Source organism: Corapipo altera, unplaced genomic scaffold (genome assembly GCF_003945725.1).
Source record: "Corapipo altera isolate COAL_440 unplaced genomic scaffold, ASM394572v1 175, whole genome shotgun sequence".
Taxonomy (NCBI): domain Eukaryota; kingdom Metazoa; phylum Chordata; class Aves; order Passeriformes; family Pipridae; genus Corapipo; species Corapipo altera.
In genome coordinates, this window is record NW_020884942.1 from 3173184 (window position 1) to 3189204 (window position 16021).

General features: G+C 41.8%; 1 protein-coding gene across 3 annotated transcripts in view; it reads right to left on the minus strand.

The window, feature by feature from the left end:
• LOC113955844 (glypican-5-like) overlaps positions 1-16021 on the minus strand; it is a 408368-nt gene that overhangs the window by 138997 nt on the left and 253350 nt on the right. For all 3 annotated transcript variants that reach the window (XM_027661787.1, XM_027661786.1, XM_027661785.1), the window contains one exon: positions 15390-15510. In XM_027661787.1, coding sequence (XP_027517588.1) covers positions 15390-15510 — 121 coding nt within the window. The remainder of the gene's footprint in view (positions 1-15389; positions 15511-16021) is intronic.

A 16021-nucleotide genomic window follows, 5' to 3' on the forward strand; every position in this document is an offset into this window, starting at 1 on the left:
CCCTGAGACTAGAACTTCATGCAACACAGCTCTTTAATATTAAACTTTTATTCCAGTGGCTGGCACAAATGGTCAGCTTCATCCAGGGGTTCAAAGCGCCTGCAGCTTGTGCGGCCCCTGGCCCCCTCCCCTCTCTTTATGACTTCATCCAGCCCCAATTACAAGGCCTAAGGGAGACAAATCTCAAGCTTTCCATTTGTCCTTTGGAAATCCATTTAATATTATTAGATTCTCTTATTTCAAATGCCACATCAAATATGGCTCAGCGTCACTTTACTGCAGTGAAGCACAAGTCATATTTCATTATATTATCCAATAATGGCATTGTTTGTCTGTCAGTTCACTCCCATGAACATGTCATTTTGAAAAACTCTGCTGTGAGAGGCTCCTCTTACAGGTAGTGAAAGCAAACAAGACTAAGCCCTGAAATGAGGCTGAGCACTTTCTGATTCTTTTTGCAAGGCTAATTGTATGTACCTGGACATATGGCAGCTTTCAAAACACTACATGCTTCCAATCAGCAGGCTACATTCTAGTTATTTGCTTCTAGCTATTAAAAGCTGTATTCAGATTTGACTATCACTTGAATTAGTTAATACACATACTTTCATAACTGTGCAAAAATCCTCACTGCATAGAAAAAAATATCTTCTATATCAGAATTATTAATAAATTAGAACTAGACACCCTCTTTTCTAAATGTTGGAAACAACAGAAGGTGAACACTGGTTACTTTTTTTTACAGTTACACACATTAAAAGCATGTAGAGGCCAACATAAATTCATGTTCAGATGTGACCGAACTGTGTAAGGCTGAGGACATGTGGTTGCTTTAAAACAATTCAAGCCTGTTACCCCTGTCTCTTTGGGGGTGCCTGGGTGTACTGTAGTGTGCACACCACCACACAGACACCTGTGCAGGGACACACCCGGCACTAAGGCATCACTAAAGCCAAGACTTCTTCACATGCAGACACAGAACGGCAGAGTGGCCTGTGTGTTCAAGTGCCCTGCTGAACCAGAGCTTCTGGTGAGGAGAAAACTGAGGGGGCTAACTGAGAATGGACTGGCAAAGATTACTGTGAGCCTTGCTAGAAGACCCTCCGTAGATTCCCTTTATTGTTAATGGAGAAGGGTGCTGGAGTAAAAGCCTCCCTGTTGAGATTCTGACTTACCCTCTCAGAGAGAGTCTGCTTCTCCAACGATTACACAGAGTTTAACCTCAGGAGGTTACACCAGGCACTGCATCTCTCTTATTTTTGAGCATGGCCTTCACTCATGCATCCATATAATTGTAATTACACGCAGTGTGAATAGCCAGTGGAATTATTTATGTTAGAGACACAAGTAAAGACTGATTCTGGGCTTGAGCACAGTTATACATGGATATATCTTGTTTGCTTTCCTGAACCAGTATTACCCTTTGTAAACACTCACCAATGTTTCTACTTTAACTTCTTGTGAGCTCTCAGTTGCTGTAAGAGGCAGAGAACCCAGTTTTGGCCTTGCAGCATGGCAGGTATCCTCTGCACTTGTTTGTGAGAGCCTCATGCCTGCTGACTACTGGCAACTCTCAAATCTTTGGGGTGGGGGGAAGCACTTGCATGAGATCTATGTGACAACAGATGCTCCAAAGGATGACTTCCCTCCACAGTGGTGGTCTGCACAGCTCAAAAGCCAGCCTGAGGAAACAGTGAGGAACGTGTGCAATTTCTACATGTGAAGTGGCACTGCCTTATTCACTGCCTCTCATTTTTCACTCTGCTATTAGTGTTCAGGCAACACCAAGGCTACCCCTTTCTGAAGGGAATCGGTGCTCTCCTGGGTAACTGTTCTGCATAATGACAAGTTCATCCCATGACATCTGGGACTGGGAATACTCAGTCCCAAATAGACCCACTCCCACGTAGCTGCACTGAGGCACAGGCTCATTTCAGATGCATGAAAAAGGCAAGTGAAATGAATGTATTATCTCATTTAAAATGCATACAGTCCCAGGAAGCAGGATAGATTGTAGGTGTCACTAAACAGTGCATAGTTAATAAATCATATTTGCAATGCAAGACACTTCAGCCAGCCAAAGCCTGAGGTGGTTAGGGCCTAGAAACTGAAGGCGTGAATGTTTTCAGGACTACAGAGCTCAAATCTTTAAGTGGCATTTTCTGTCATGAAATCACAATTAAAGGTGTAAGTCCCATCTGTGCCCAGGAGTCGGATTCGTTTGCAAACGCAGTAGAGCCAAGGCTCACGGACTCTTACAGGCACCTCACTGCTCTTCAAAAGCACAGTAATGAGCAAATGATTCCTCACTGTAATACCCCAGGGCTCTCCCCAGCACCACGTGCACAGTAAGTTTTCTCCCAGCCAGTCAGTGTATGCAAATTCTGTGCTCTGTAAAGGAGGTGGCTGATGCTTAACCAGTGCTCTCCATTTATTTATGTTCACGTCACTGGTGGTAATCCTGGCAGGCTGGAGTCACAACAGGAATCTGCTTTGTGCAAGATATGGAGACATACTGTTTGCTTTGGTTGTCATTTCCTTTGAATGTTTTCCTATAGGAAGCAGGAACTTTCAGGTATCCCACTATCAAGATATTATATAACTGCTCCTGCTTTATACACTAAACATATTTCAGTGTATAAAGGTATAAAGTGCCTATTCTGCATCCAAGATCTATTGTCCTTGAATTCACGCTGGACCTTGAGAATACAATAAACAGGAAGAAGTAAGGCATTTAAGACTAGTATACTTATTTTCATAAAGATAAGCAAGCAAACAAACACAAAGCAGAGGGGCACCAGAGAAGCGATGGAATCTCCCTCACTGGAATTATGCAGGACCTGGTTTTACAGGGCCCTGGATAACCTAATCTAAGGCCCTGCTTTAAACAGAAGGTTGAGCCAAATTGTCTCCAGATTGTCCCTTATAACCTCAAATTATCTATTACTCTCTGGTAATTTTTTTACTCTACTAAATGCCATTAGAAGATGATAGAAGAATCAGAATTAGAACATATGCCTCTAAAAATAGTCTTATTCCTAATGTATTTTGAAAAAATCTTTAATCTCAATTGACTACTACTTATGACAGCCATTAGCATTAGTGCTCTGTGGGGCTCTCTGCATTTTGTCATTTAAGCACCATGTAAACCAGCACATACAATGCTGGCTTGGACTTGGACTTCTAGAGAGGGCTGAGGAAGGTCAGAACTCAAATGTGTCTGAGTTTGCATCTCAGACACAAATGCATAGTGTTCCCCTATCATTATCTCTCCGGGTGTTTTACCTCCTGTCTGAGGGATGCCATTGGGTATCACCTCTCAAGTATTATCCTGGAAAGGCACAGTGGGGAGAGTCTGGTTCATACTGTACTTCAGAAGAGCCTTGGTTGTCAGTCTGTGCTGAGCTGACACCACATCACTTGCCATGTCGCAGCTGGGGCTGCTTATCATGGCATTATTCTTGGAGCTGTCCTGTGCAGTTAGACTTTGATGGTCATTGTAGGTCTCTTCCAACTCAGAATATTCTGTGATTCTGTGACTAGTCACTGTGTAAGAGCACACACCACTTGGGCAGACAGAGCTTCCATGCCCTTTGAGTTCTTGCAGGGCCAGGAAAACCTGTTACTTCAGGAAGCCCCCACTTTTCCTTTGTGGATGGCAGGACACCCCAGCTTCTCGGGAAGCTCAAGTCTTGCTGATCCCGCTGTCCCGCAGCTGTGAGAACAGCCATTGAACGAGCATTTCCACAAACACCAAGGGCTCATCTGCCAGATGCTGCGCTGCCTGCTCCAAGCACTGCCCAATGCTCAGGTCTGGGCCATGGCTATTTGCTTTCGGGTGCTGCATATCCATAAGAAACTCCTGCTCCTGTTGGGGACAGTCCATGTAGATCAAGTGTCAGAATGACAGGCTTGCAGGACATCACCATTTGAAAGTGAATTTTAACCTTCCTTAAAGATGAAGTCCCTGTGTGGTTCCCTGACACTCAGTTCATCTTCTTTGGCTTTGGTGTGGAGTTTGGTTCCTTACTGTATGCTGGTGCATTCAACCTATTACTGATACAATTTTACTTGATTGTTACCATCCCTAACAATCCAGATAGAACAATGTTTATGGGAAACTATGCCCTATGCCATTCCTATCACCGAAAAAATTCCTTTCCATTCCTTGCTATGTTTTCCTCTTAAGCCCACATACTGCCCCCATACCTGCACCAGACTGAATTGAGTTAGGAGCCAACTGCACAGACTGTCTGCAATACAATGAAATCAGCTATTACACTCAGTTCATGGTGCCTTTAAATAATACAACTAACTTAATTATTGTAAAATCGACTTAAGGCTGATTTTCAGAAACAAAACATTTCAATATGGGTAAGAAAGGCTGGTATAAAGGTAAGGAAATTAAAGACTAGCTATATACTCATGTAGTGGTTTGAACCTTGTTTTCCCCCAGAGGCTAAGAAAAGTGGTAACCCCCAGGGGTGGAAACCCCTGGAAGTTTTGAAGTTCTGTCCAATGAGCGCTCCTGCAGAAATGTAAACATATCACAAGCACCGGAAGAGAAGAGTTGTGGTTTAGTTGTTGATAAAGTAGCCATGTTGTAGAGCCACGAGGAAAGGGGCCCGGAGCCCCTCAGGGCTTCTGGGGCCCCCCAGCCCCAGTTGGGGGCTACAGAGACTTGGAACAGTGTTAAGTTGGACTATGTGTCTGTAGCTGTGAGCTGGGGGATGTTTTCCATCGTGAGTGAGCAGAGACAGAGCAGAAGCGGCGGCAGCATCCAGAGGTTACGGCTAAGAGCCAGGACAGATAAGAACTGAACCGGAGGAAGCAGCAAAAGCTAGCAGCAAAGTTACGGAGTTCTGGGGGTAAGAACTGATATTAGACCCCCCCAAACTCCTTTGAGACCTTCTGGAAAGGAGGAAGATGATGGACTCTTACTTGAAAGAGCCTTGGAGTGCTATAGCACTTGCAGAGAGGAGCTGGGAAGCTCAGAGCATCCTGGGAAGCTGGACCAGGATGGAGAGGAATGTGGAGGAGGGCTTTGTTTCCCCCCCCCCCTCCCCCGTTGCCTTGAGGCAGAGCACGGAGCTCTGCAAAGGGGAATTTGAATCCCCTGAGGAAGGGACTTTCACGAAGATGCCCCTGCATTTCGTGATACACCTGTGGTGACGCGAGTCTGGTCCCTGCTGGCAGCCCACAGGTGAGGCCTTCGCTTGGACCGAAGGAGAGCCAAGGGGCTTGGAGACCCCCTTGTGTGTATTGAACAGAGATCCAGCTACAACAATCCAGTTACTGCTGCACGCATGACATGAGGAGACCTGCTGCCTTAGAAGAGACTCCTGCTTGGGACTGGAAGGGATCTGTCCTTCTTTCCCTCCTGGACTTTTATTTGGAGGGGAGAAGAGATCTGATCCATTGTAAATACTATATGTCATGGTAGAGATAGTTGTGATTTTGTGTATAATGTATTAGGATATTTATTTGTACAGTCATTGTAATATATTCCCTTTCCCCCACTTTGAGTCTGGTTGTGTTTTGTCTGGAAAAACCCATCTCACATTAGGTTGAGATGTGGGAGGGGGGATGAAGCTAGAGAATTGGATTTTGGGGCTATCTCAAACCATGACAACTCATAAAAGTAACAGACAGTGAAAATTAGAGTTCTGTAGGGTTTGTAAAATTCCTAATAAACTTTTCATGTTAGCTGAACTCATGTTCTTTGCAAGTCGCCTAGTCTTGATACAGAAGTAAGAAGATAAAAATTAAGAAATAAACGGTTACAAATAAAAGTGATTCTCCCTATTAGATGGTTCTCTAGCAGTTTGTGTCAGCAAGCAGGCAGGTAAGACAGCTTTCGGTATCTGATGGGAAGTTCATCATGGGAATTCTGATAAGAGACGTGAATGTACAGGATCAAGCTTTTGTAATGGAGAAAACAGGCCATCAGTCACATAGAATTAATGCTACTAATGGAGAAGTGTTTCCTGGAGAAGCAGGAATAGCTGCACTTGAAAGAAGGGAGAGATGTCTCGGTGTCAGGATGGCAGAAGCCTCCCAGGCCTGCTTGTGGAGCAGAGGGCAGGAGGGCACCTTCCTACACTGAGAGAGCCTGGCTAGCCACCCTGCTCAGCCCCTAGAACACTGAGATGCCCCATTCTTTGGGAAACATGCTGAAAGCAAGGCCAAGGAGGTCTGTGGCCATTCCAGAACCACATCAAGCTTTTGACAGAAGAGCAGTAGCGACAATCAATGATCGCGTCAAAGTGGCGTTTATGTGATTTTACCAATTAGGCTGGTACCTACACCAACCTACACCTACACAAATCTTGCTTATTTGATTCAAACTCAGCAGAAGAACTCACAAGGAGATAAGGAAAATAAGAGTCTGATATCCTAGGATCTCTTTGCGGTTTGGTGAACTACTCTCAGCATGGCTCAGGGATGTGTGAGATGTAATACACTTGAACCTTTACAGGTAGTATGTACAACACCAAAACAGTCTTAAGACAGTGTCACAAGCCAAACAGGTCTATTGGAAGACCAAATTTCTTTAAATGGACAAATAATGCTATTTCACAGTAGTGGTTCTGCCTGAAAGAAGAGGATTGTTTCCTTACTCTTTCCTATTCACTAATTACTTGTCAGTGTTTCCCTAAGTAGAAGAGAAAAGCTATTCCTGACATGGCCTGTCTCCAATATTCAGACTTGCTTTCTAAACTGCACAGTGTTTAGACACTGATAGAAGAGCAGTATAGATTAAGTATTTCTCTGCTGCTTGCTCGTGGGGCTGTTTTCCTCTTTAGAGACTATACAGTGAAACCAGAAAGTTCAGACAACCTTACCTCACACCTACCATTAGCTTTTTATTTTGCTCTCCCAGAAGTACAAGACTGACCACACAAATACATGGCACCAAACTGACTCAGAGGTTTTAGCTTCTCTGCACACTGCAGTTACTCTGCACACTACAGAGGAGATACACTCAAAGGCAGCTTGCCTTGGCAGACCAGTATGAACCATAGGAACCATCTCACACTAAGCTGTCACAAAGGTAAAGCAGCCCAACCCTGAGGGCTGCAGGTGCTGTCGATGACCTGGCTTCTCTGCTGGGCTGTGCAGGGAGCATGAACAGGAACTGGTGCTGGAACAGGGCAGGTACATCAGGCCTCTAGGTAAGGGAAACCTCTCAGAGGGACACCTGATGTGGAGCTTCTGCAGTCCAGGACTGTTTCATCAACTTGTGCTACAACACGACCCAAATTACTGCTGGAACCAAGTTGTTTGCTTTAGCTGGGAAGTGGCTGAATACCTCAGCAGCATTAATCCACTTGTCACCAGCAGTACAGCTCCACTTGAGCTTTAAAGACTAAGTCTGGGATTTAGGTAGCCTTTAGTTTTATTCACTTACATTGTTTTTTCTGTCTCCTCCCTTCAGTAGTGGAATAGAAAGAGAGGAAAATGACCCTTTTCTTGCCTTTGGCCAATGATCAATCAATTGTGTGAAGACCTTTACTCTACCCTAAAGAAAACAATGATCAGCCCATAAACCTCTGCTTTCCTTTTCTATGATGCTAAATTTACCATCTCCAAAAATAACCACATTATTGTGCCTCAGGAATTAGATCAAAAGTAAATACTATAATCACACTTCTAATGATAATTATTTAAACAACATATATGACTTGCAATTACTAGAGTGATCAGAAAAAGTTCACGGGTTAAAAGAATATATATTTACATAAAAGAGAATTTATAACTTCAGTTTGACAACCTTAATTTAAAGATGACTACTTTCTGTCTATAAAAAACTCAATTACCATCCAAACAGATAGGCTAATGAAGGGCCGTTGCTTGTCAAGAACAGTAACAATTTCTAAAAGTTGCTGGAAAATAAGACAGCACATGTTTTGGTTAGCACTCTACACCACAATGAGAGCAGTCATCAGAATGATGCATTGCTCCTGAGGTGGAGAGAAACTACAGTATTTCCATTAGTGGTGGTGAAGTTTCCCTTTTGCTGCCTCCATGCCCTGGGTAGCAATCCCACACTCCCAGGCCTGACCAGCTCTCCACAGATATCCCCAGATATCCCCAGTACCTCATGCTCCTGGCCTTGGGTGCTCACACCAACCCTTGTATTCCTCTCCCACCTTCCACCAGTCAGGTCAAAGCAGATCCTTCCACAGCCTGACCCTCTCCTCACCTGCAGCCATTTATTACACCAAAGGATCCAAAACACTTTTCAGCTCAGCTGTGAGTGTCAGCTCAGGTTTTACTCATCAGCTGCAACCAGAACTGGGCACTCAAGCCAAAGGACAGATACCACATTGATTTTTTTTTTGTTTTTAAATAAGGCTCTTCTTTTCAAACTATGTTTTCCTGTGTGTGAAATCCTTTGGCTCAGTTCTGGATTGAAACAGTAGCTCCCCCCCTGACCCACCGGACTTGGCATAAGTCACTATTGTGACTCAATATGTGATTTCCATTTATTAAGACTACTTTTTGAGCAAAACAAAACACATATGATGTCCCATCTGGGCAAATAATTTTTGAGAAGGCTTGCAAGACAAATAGCACAGTATATTCTGAGCCACAACATGTGAATAATAAAAGACAATTTTAGCATGATATATTTGCTAGCATATAATAAGATATGCTGGATTTACACTGAGATTTAGATTTATCTTATTTTAAAATGCTAAATTTTACTTTAGTGGAGCCAGTATTTCACATGATTACTGTTTCTATTGAAATTGTGATGCTGGTTTTAGTACTAAAAAGTTAATTTCTCAATTCTAATTAAAATTATTTAATTCTATCTAAACTTACCATGTTTAACAAAACCAAACAAATAACCTGCAGACCTCAGGCCAGCCAAGTACACTGATTTCAGGCAGGGATGATATATACCTCAATTAGCAATAAATTACAACATTAACATATGCTCTCCATAAAACAATGTTTCAGAGATGATGTTTCAGTGGGGCTGGACTAGAAAGAGCTTTCCTATTCTGATTCATAGACCAACTTCCAGGTTTGACAGGGGTTTTAATGCCACAGCTGAACCAAGGCTAGAGCTTCCAAACTCCTTTTTTAAACATAAGGGCATTTGAGAGAAGAAATCCACTGCACACAGCCCAGTGAGTGGAGCTGCCCAGCCCTGAGCGAGGAGATCCACATCTCCAGATGAAGAGCTCAGCGACTGAATTACTGTGGGCTGCTCTGCTTTTCCATCCTCCACTCAAGGTGTTCAGACAGAGGGAATCTGAGGGAGTTCTTCCTTCATGGCCACTCCCATGTATTTCCCAACAGGAGCCCAGCTGAGCTGTCCACAGCCCTAAGCCTGTCCTTGCTCCTTCCCCTGCAAGCTCCTTACTCCAGCAGCCCCACCTGGGATCACTAAGTCAGAAGCAGGGAAGGGGCACAAACTACTGATCCCAAACCAATAGCAGTTTGCAGAAACCTAAGACCAGAATAGAATTTTGACCAACTTCAGATACCCCAACCTGCTATTTGAATTTATTTCTTGTGAATTCTCCTCCTCCTAATGGAAGCTGTGACAGATAAATGTTCCTAAGCAATCAGCAGCTACAGCCTGTTTAACTGCCTGACAGCTACAGCCTGTATTGAGAGAAGCATTTCCCAGTGATTTTGATTTTTTCTCAGTAACAAAAGAATCTCCTAATACAGAGCAGATGCATTTTGTCAACTTTAACTGACAAGTCAATATGAAAATACGCTACAAAAGCAAACGCAATGGACCCAAAGATGACAAGAGAGCTACTAGATCTTTGGTTCTTCTTCCCAGGCTGGTAGCATTTATTTATCTTTTCTTGCTTTGATCACAGCTATGAGGAAATCTGATGTCTCCAAAACTTTTATACAACGTGCATTACATGTATGTGTGTTTGTATATATATATATAGTTCCTAAGCAATAGAAAACCATACAGGAGGCCACACAGAGTAAGATTATGCTCAGTCTTTGAGTAAATTGGATTGTTTCAAGCAGTGGGATAAATTGTTTCATTGCATATGGATTATGAAAAAGATCATAATTTATATCGGAGCTGAGCACCTGTATATGGAAGCAAAGACATGTCTGACTTAGCAGGGGAGAAGAAAAACAGCCCATGAGTCTAATAAGGACAAACATTTTGGAAAATAAAACAGGATGAGAAACAAACTCTGTAACTGATGAAGTAATCTGAAATGACAGTTTATGTGACTATAGGGGTGAACAATCTTTATACAGCAGAGCAGGAAATAAAAAAAACAAACAAACAACAACAAAAAGTTCATTTGTTCTTTCCTGGCATTATAAGACTTTAAATGTAATTGTTTCAGGTTTCATTAATTCTATCTTTATTTTCCTGAAGTATATGTGCTTCTTGCTGCTAGTCATTAATCAGCCTACAACCATGGTATTAATTCAATTATTACTGTTGTTTGCATTGGGAGATGAAGGTGGTGAGGGCTGTTACTGCCTTCATAGTGATGCGAATTCAAGAAGGACCATCACAGTTGCAGAAGTGTTTGCTTCAATGAAAATCTCCCTTGCACTTGAGCTGCAGACAAGCTGAAGCAAGATTAATCTTCAAGGCTTCTCTGATCCAGACTATTCAAAACCTGCACTAAAGAACCAACAGTCTCTGTGGTGTTAGGGCCCACCTTCACCATCTGAGCAGTGCTGTGGGTCCTACATTCCTTGTGAAAGATAAAACCAGTGTCAGGGTCAGCAGGACAGCACCTTAAGCAGGGTGTGATGGTGTGCCCTGGGCTGTGCAGGGGACACAGCCCTTCCCCTTCTGGAGGTCTGTACACAGTTTGCCTGCAGTGAATCCAGAGAGCCCTGGAAGTGTCCTACCTGCGCACAGACTGTCAGCACCCCGCACACACTGCACAGCCGGGACCGGGGTTTGATCCCTTCCCTGAGCCATCTTCTGTTAACCTGTGCATCCACATTACACTAATGCCTGAAATTACAGACAGGCTGTGTGGTTAGCCACTGAAGAGAGAATGAGTATCTTTGGGACTTTCTGATTCTTGCTTCACGTTTCCAGAAGTGATATGGAACACCTTAAATCCCGAAGAAATGTCCAGTCTCTACGTGCTTTGGATAGAAAAAAAGGGACCTGTTTTTGAAATCCAGACATATGGCTGTGCCGGGAAAGGTGCTCTGTTTTGTAAGAGTGACAAGTGGGGGTAAGCAATGTTACTTCTAACCCTTTTCGGGCTGCTTAAATCCCAGGGACTAGAAGTAATGTAGCAACAGTCTCAGATGACTACCCTTCCTTCCATGTTTTCATTGGATGAAATGAAGAACAGAAAATTTTGAATGTTTGTCCAAGTCAGCTGTGACTTTGGATGAAAATCAAACCAACTTGTCTCCACTTAAATCTCAAATAAAAACTCTATAATCTAATAAATTTCATAGATGTCTAAAAAACCCACACTTTTAAATTAAGTAGTACTTAAATTATTTATTGTATTATTCTCTATTGTCTAATCCAACTAAATTCACATTTGAGATTAAATTATGACTGGCTCATATTATTGGTATGAAACATCTCAGTGCTGTTGCTTTGAACCTGCGGTACACATCCTCTGTGTACAAATCTGCAAGGAATTAAGTTACATGCATTTCTCAGTTCAGTTGGCAGATCCATGAGACTTTGGTGGGGAAAAAAAATAAAATATGTGAATCCAGATTCAGCAAGATTTGCTTTGATATTTCTCTCATTTTATGGACTAGGCTAACTGCACTGTTTTCTTGAACTACAGTCATGTCTTAAGCATTCATCTCTGACAACAGCAAAACACACTGATTCACAAAATCTGTCTAGATTAGATTTAGGCTGACAAAAGACAAATACGTTAAACTTGTATAATACTTATTATATCATAATCCTTTGAGCAGATTGATGCATCCCTGCTAATAAAGTTACAGTCACCGCTTTTCCACTTTTCCCAGCATTCTCATTTCTTTTCAGTGTAATTGATCCTTTAGGATTTTTAAGCTTGGCCTCAGAACCACTTGTGTTTGAACTCTGGAGAGCATTATGCTGAAGAAAACCATTAAAACATATTTAAATGCGATTATGTGGCAAGAAGCGGTACTCAAAAAAGGTGCAATGGGGGATTATGTGTTTATTATCAGCTGCGGTTCAGATCTGCCCTATTCACAGAAAAGAGAGAGCAGAAGACATTATTTCTAACTGCTACTTTTCCAAAATCAACCTGGGACTTCACTGGATCTGTTTTTGCATTACTGAAAGTTACTGTAAATTGCAGCTTGGTAATTCTAGTGATATGTGGATCAGGAGCTTCAATAAACCCTTCAACTACCTTATCTGCCAGGGATGCAAATAACAGTAATTGCTGAATAATATTTCCTAAATTTCACTTTACTTTTGACTTTGCCAAGGGGTTATAAAATAGCCTGCTATTTGAATAATCACTTTTTTAAAAAAGACAACAACTATGTGGTGAGGATTTAAGCCCCAGATGAAAAAAAAGAGGAGCTCCAATAAACTGGCATGTCAGCCTAAGTGACAGGCAGAAATGGAAGATGCCTGGCATATAGATTAATTGTAATGTGCTGGAGCTGGGATGCACCAACTAGAACAGTAACACAAGAGTGTTGTCCATGTCCATGGGATTTAGGGTGATTGAAGTTATCAGCCTTTTACATTGGTGGGCAAGTCGTAATACAGAACTAACAAAGAAAGGGTTGCTGTACACCAAAGACTGTCAGGTTTGGATTTCAATGAGTGAATACTTTGCTCCTTCTGCATGGACAGTGACAAGCCAGCCCTGCTCACAGTGGCCAGAGTCCCCTTTTATCTCCAGCCCCTCTGGCCCTGCTGCTCCGCGCCAGTGTGTCCGCAATCAGCACTGCCAGCACGGGGGAAGGAGGCTGCAGCTCTGGCTGTGAGGGATAGGGAAGAGCTGGGGTCCAGCAGTGGAAGAAGAAGGTGGAAGAGATCTATCAAAGACAGCAGCAATTAGATTTGCTCCAGAAATTGTTAAGAATGGCTGAGCTATCTTCTGGGTAGTTTAGAAATAATACTTAAGAGATAGAAGACTACTGGGGCCTAGACACACCAAATCACCTATGATGTGCATTGCTTTGCTCCTTGTTCTCCAGGCTTCCCACCTCTCTGGGATTGGTTCTGTGTATACAGCGTGCAAGTACTGCTTAAAATGGTGTCGCAAGTGTGAAGCACTTGAGAAGATACAAAGATAACATTTTATCATTGTTCAAATTCCACCTTGCACATTGCCTCAAAAAAAAATACTTTGATGAAAAAAATCAATTTGCCCATAAAATAAGTAATGGGATTCTGTATAACTCTACAGACTACACACACTATTGATGACACTTTAAACTCCTGATTTAATCAGCTTTTCAGTGTCAGTTTTTATTTGTATAATAATATCACAACTGAAATGAAAATTCGAGAAGCAGAAAACAGCTACATGTTTGATGTCACATGTGAAAGTCTTAGATATTTAGCCACTTCTTTGATGCTTTGATCTCTAAAGAAATCTTACTAAAATTACGATCAAAGGAATTTATATTATTGCAAGTACTTAAGAACGAACCATCTTAGGGCAATAATCAGTATTCTGTTTAATCCATCACCCTCGGAATCCATTATTGCTAAGCACCTCAATCTGATGGGAGTTATATTTACTTAAGGATGATATTCTCCTCAAACAGAGTTAGAAGTACCAGGAAGCAACACTTCCAACTTACAAATAGAGCCAAGAAATGGATTTGATTCTTCTGGCTAAAAAGTGCTCTTTGAAGCCGTTTTTTAAACGTACATAACTTAGGAAAATTGGTATGCAGATCATTATGAGACTGTGCAGAGTTTTATTTTTCTACAGCAAAGAAATAGAATTTCCAATACACAGCTACTTTTAATTTAATCTATTTCTAACTATTTCCTACTGTCAGTGTTTATAGAAGACTATTACACAGATGGATATATCTAATATTTATAAAGTAAATTAACACTCTACTTTATAACATGCAAAGGCAGATAAATAATGAATTATCCTTTTCATCAATCTGACCACATAATGCCTATTTCACTGTAATATTAAGTACCACACCAGACTGGTAGTTGTAATCCCCCATGGTGAGTTATATCAGTTTAATACAAAGAATTCCTAAACTGCAGCCTACAGAACAGGAAAAGAACATGAGAGCCAAGCAAGATATAACAAAAACATTAATTACTGGTTAGATTATGGATTTACTGATGATTTATTGATGAGAAGTAAAGGAGAGTTGTACTTTTGCAGGAGCAAGTAAGAGATGAAACCATGACTCCCAGTCACAGCCACAGTCTTCATAACCTCCCACATCCTAACTAAACAATTCCTCCTCCTCCTGTTTCACCTGCACAGATTATTTTTCTTCCTGCACACCCCACTCACAAAGGTGGACTTTAATTTTGCAGTGGTTTCCTACTATTTATATCCCCATGCTCCATCACTCTTTAACGGTGAAAGATTACGAGCAGACTAATGTGCAAACACCTCTGCCTGCGAATGCACTGCTGTAAGCATTCTTCCAAGCTGACAAGAAAACATGCCCACTCTAAATGAAAATCAATCTCTGTTAAATCTGTTAGCTCCAGCTCATTTGGGCTGGCACTGCTGTAAGAGCTCACAAAGAGGTGTGCTGAAGCAGGAGTATCACACATTCAGCTTTGAAAGATGGCAGATGCACCAGGAATGCAAGTGCATCTGAGAGATTCAAATAGATGACAGAGGCAGACATGGGTTAATCACGTTTCTGACAAACCCACTAGTAGGTTATCTTTCCTTTGGGCTGAGGGAAAGGCCTGTCAAAGAATGCTTTCAAAGGCACAAGGTTAATTCATGCTGGAGCACCTTCTGTCCTGACTTCAGCATTCTGTACAGTCGGTTGTCACGCCCTTATAGATTCAATTTGGTTTTGTTCTCTTTTCATCTACACCACTGGAAAGCAGGAAGCTGCACAAACAAGGAGATGGCCCTCCAACTCAGGAATATCACACGACTCCTAAAGGCACCCACATGACCTGTCCGTAGTCACAATTCATGAGAACCATGGGGCACAGGAGTTCCTCTGTGCCCCTGCCACTGTGGACTCCAGGATTAACTCCAGTTAATCAATACCTACAGAGCAACTCCCAGAGAAATAATTCTGCCTCATTAGAGCTCATAACCCAGGTGGCACAACAGAATCTTCTGCTGCCTTTAGTACAAGTCCACTCCATGGCTTTTTCAGACCTAGGATCTTGGGAAACTTAAATGATGAGCTGTACCATGTAGTAATTTTACCTTCAGCTGTGTGATAAAATGCTTTTATCTTGGAAAATTACTTACTTGATTAAAGTGCTGAAGTTTGTCAATTAAATTACTGATGAGCGGGTCCAATCCTCTGACTTTCAGTTCTGGATTATTAATTTGTGCCTTCAGTCCATTGGAAACAACTCTGCTGGTATAACTAAAACAGAAGAAAAATAAAACATCAGTAACTGGAACCATGTCCATTGGAATCAAAAATCTTATTAAACAGGGCTTACAAAAACCAAATATTTTGTAAATGGGAATAAAAATTTGTAATAAAATATTTATGTTTTTAAATATTCCAGCCAGAATAAAAGTCATAGTTTCTTGCAGTATCATTCATCACTTCAAACAATTCAAGTCATGAACAAACAGAAATTTCATAAGCCACACAGAGGTTCATTTCATTTTCATTCATAACCAACATTCTTAAGTTCTTCCATGCAACTGATATTTTCCAAAAATTCTTTCATTATTGCAGAAACTTGGGGAATTTTGGTCAGAAATTCAACATTTTGAGAAGAAGGAAAAACCTAGTGAAACAGCAGTCTCACTTCAAAAACATTCATACTCGAAGCGTGAGATTGGACTCCTCTTGCCGGGCCAGTCGTTTATCACCAAACTGTCTGGAGACACTGCAAAGCAGCACCTGCTGCTCTACCAGAGCT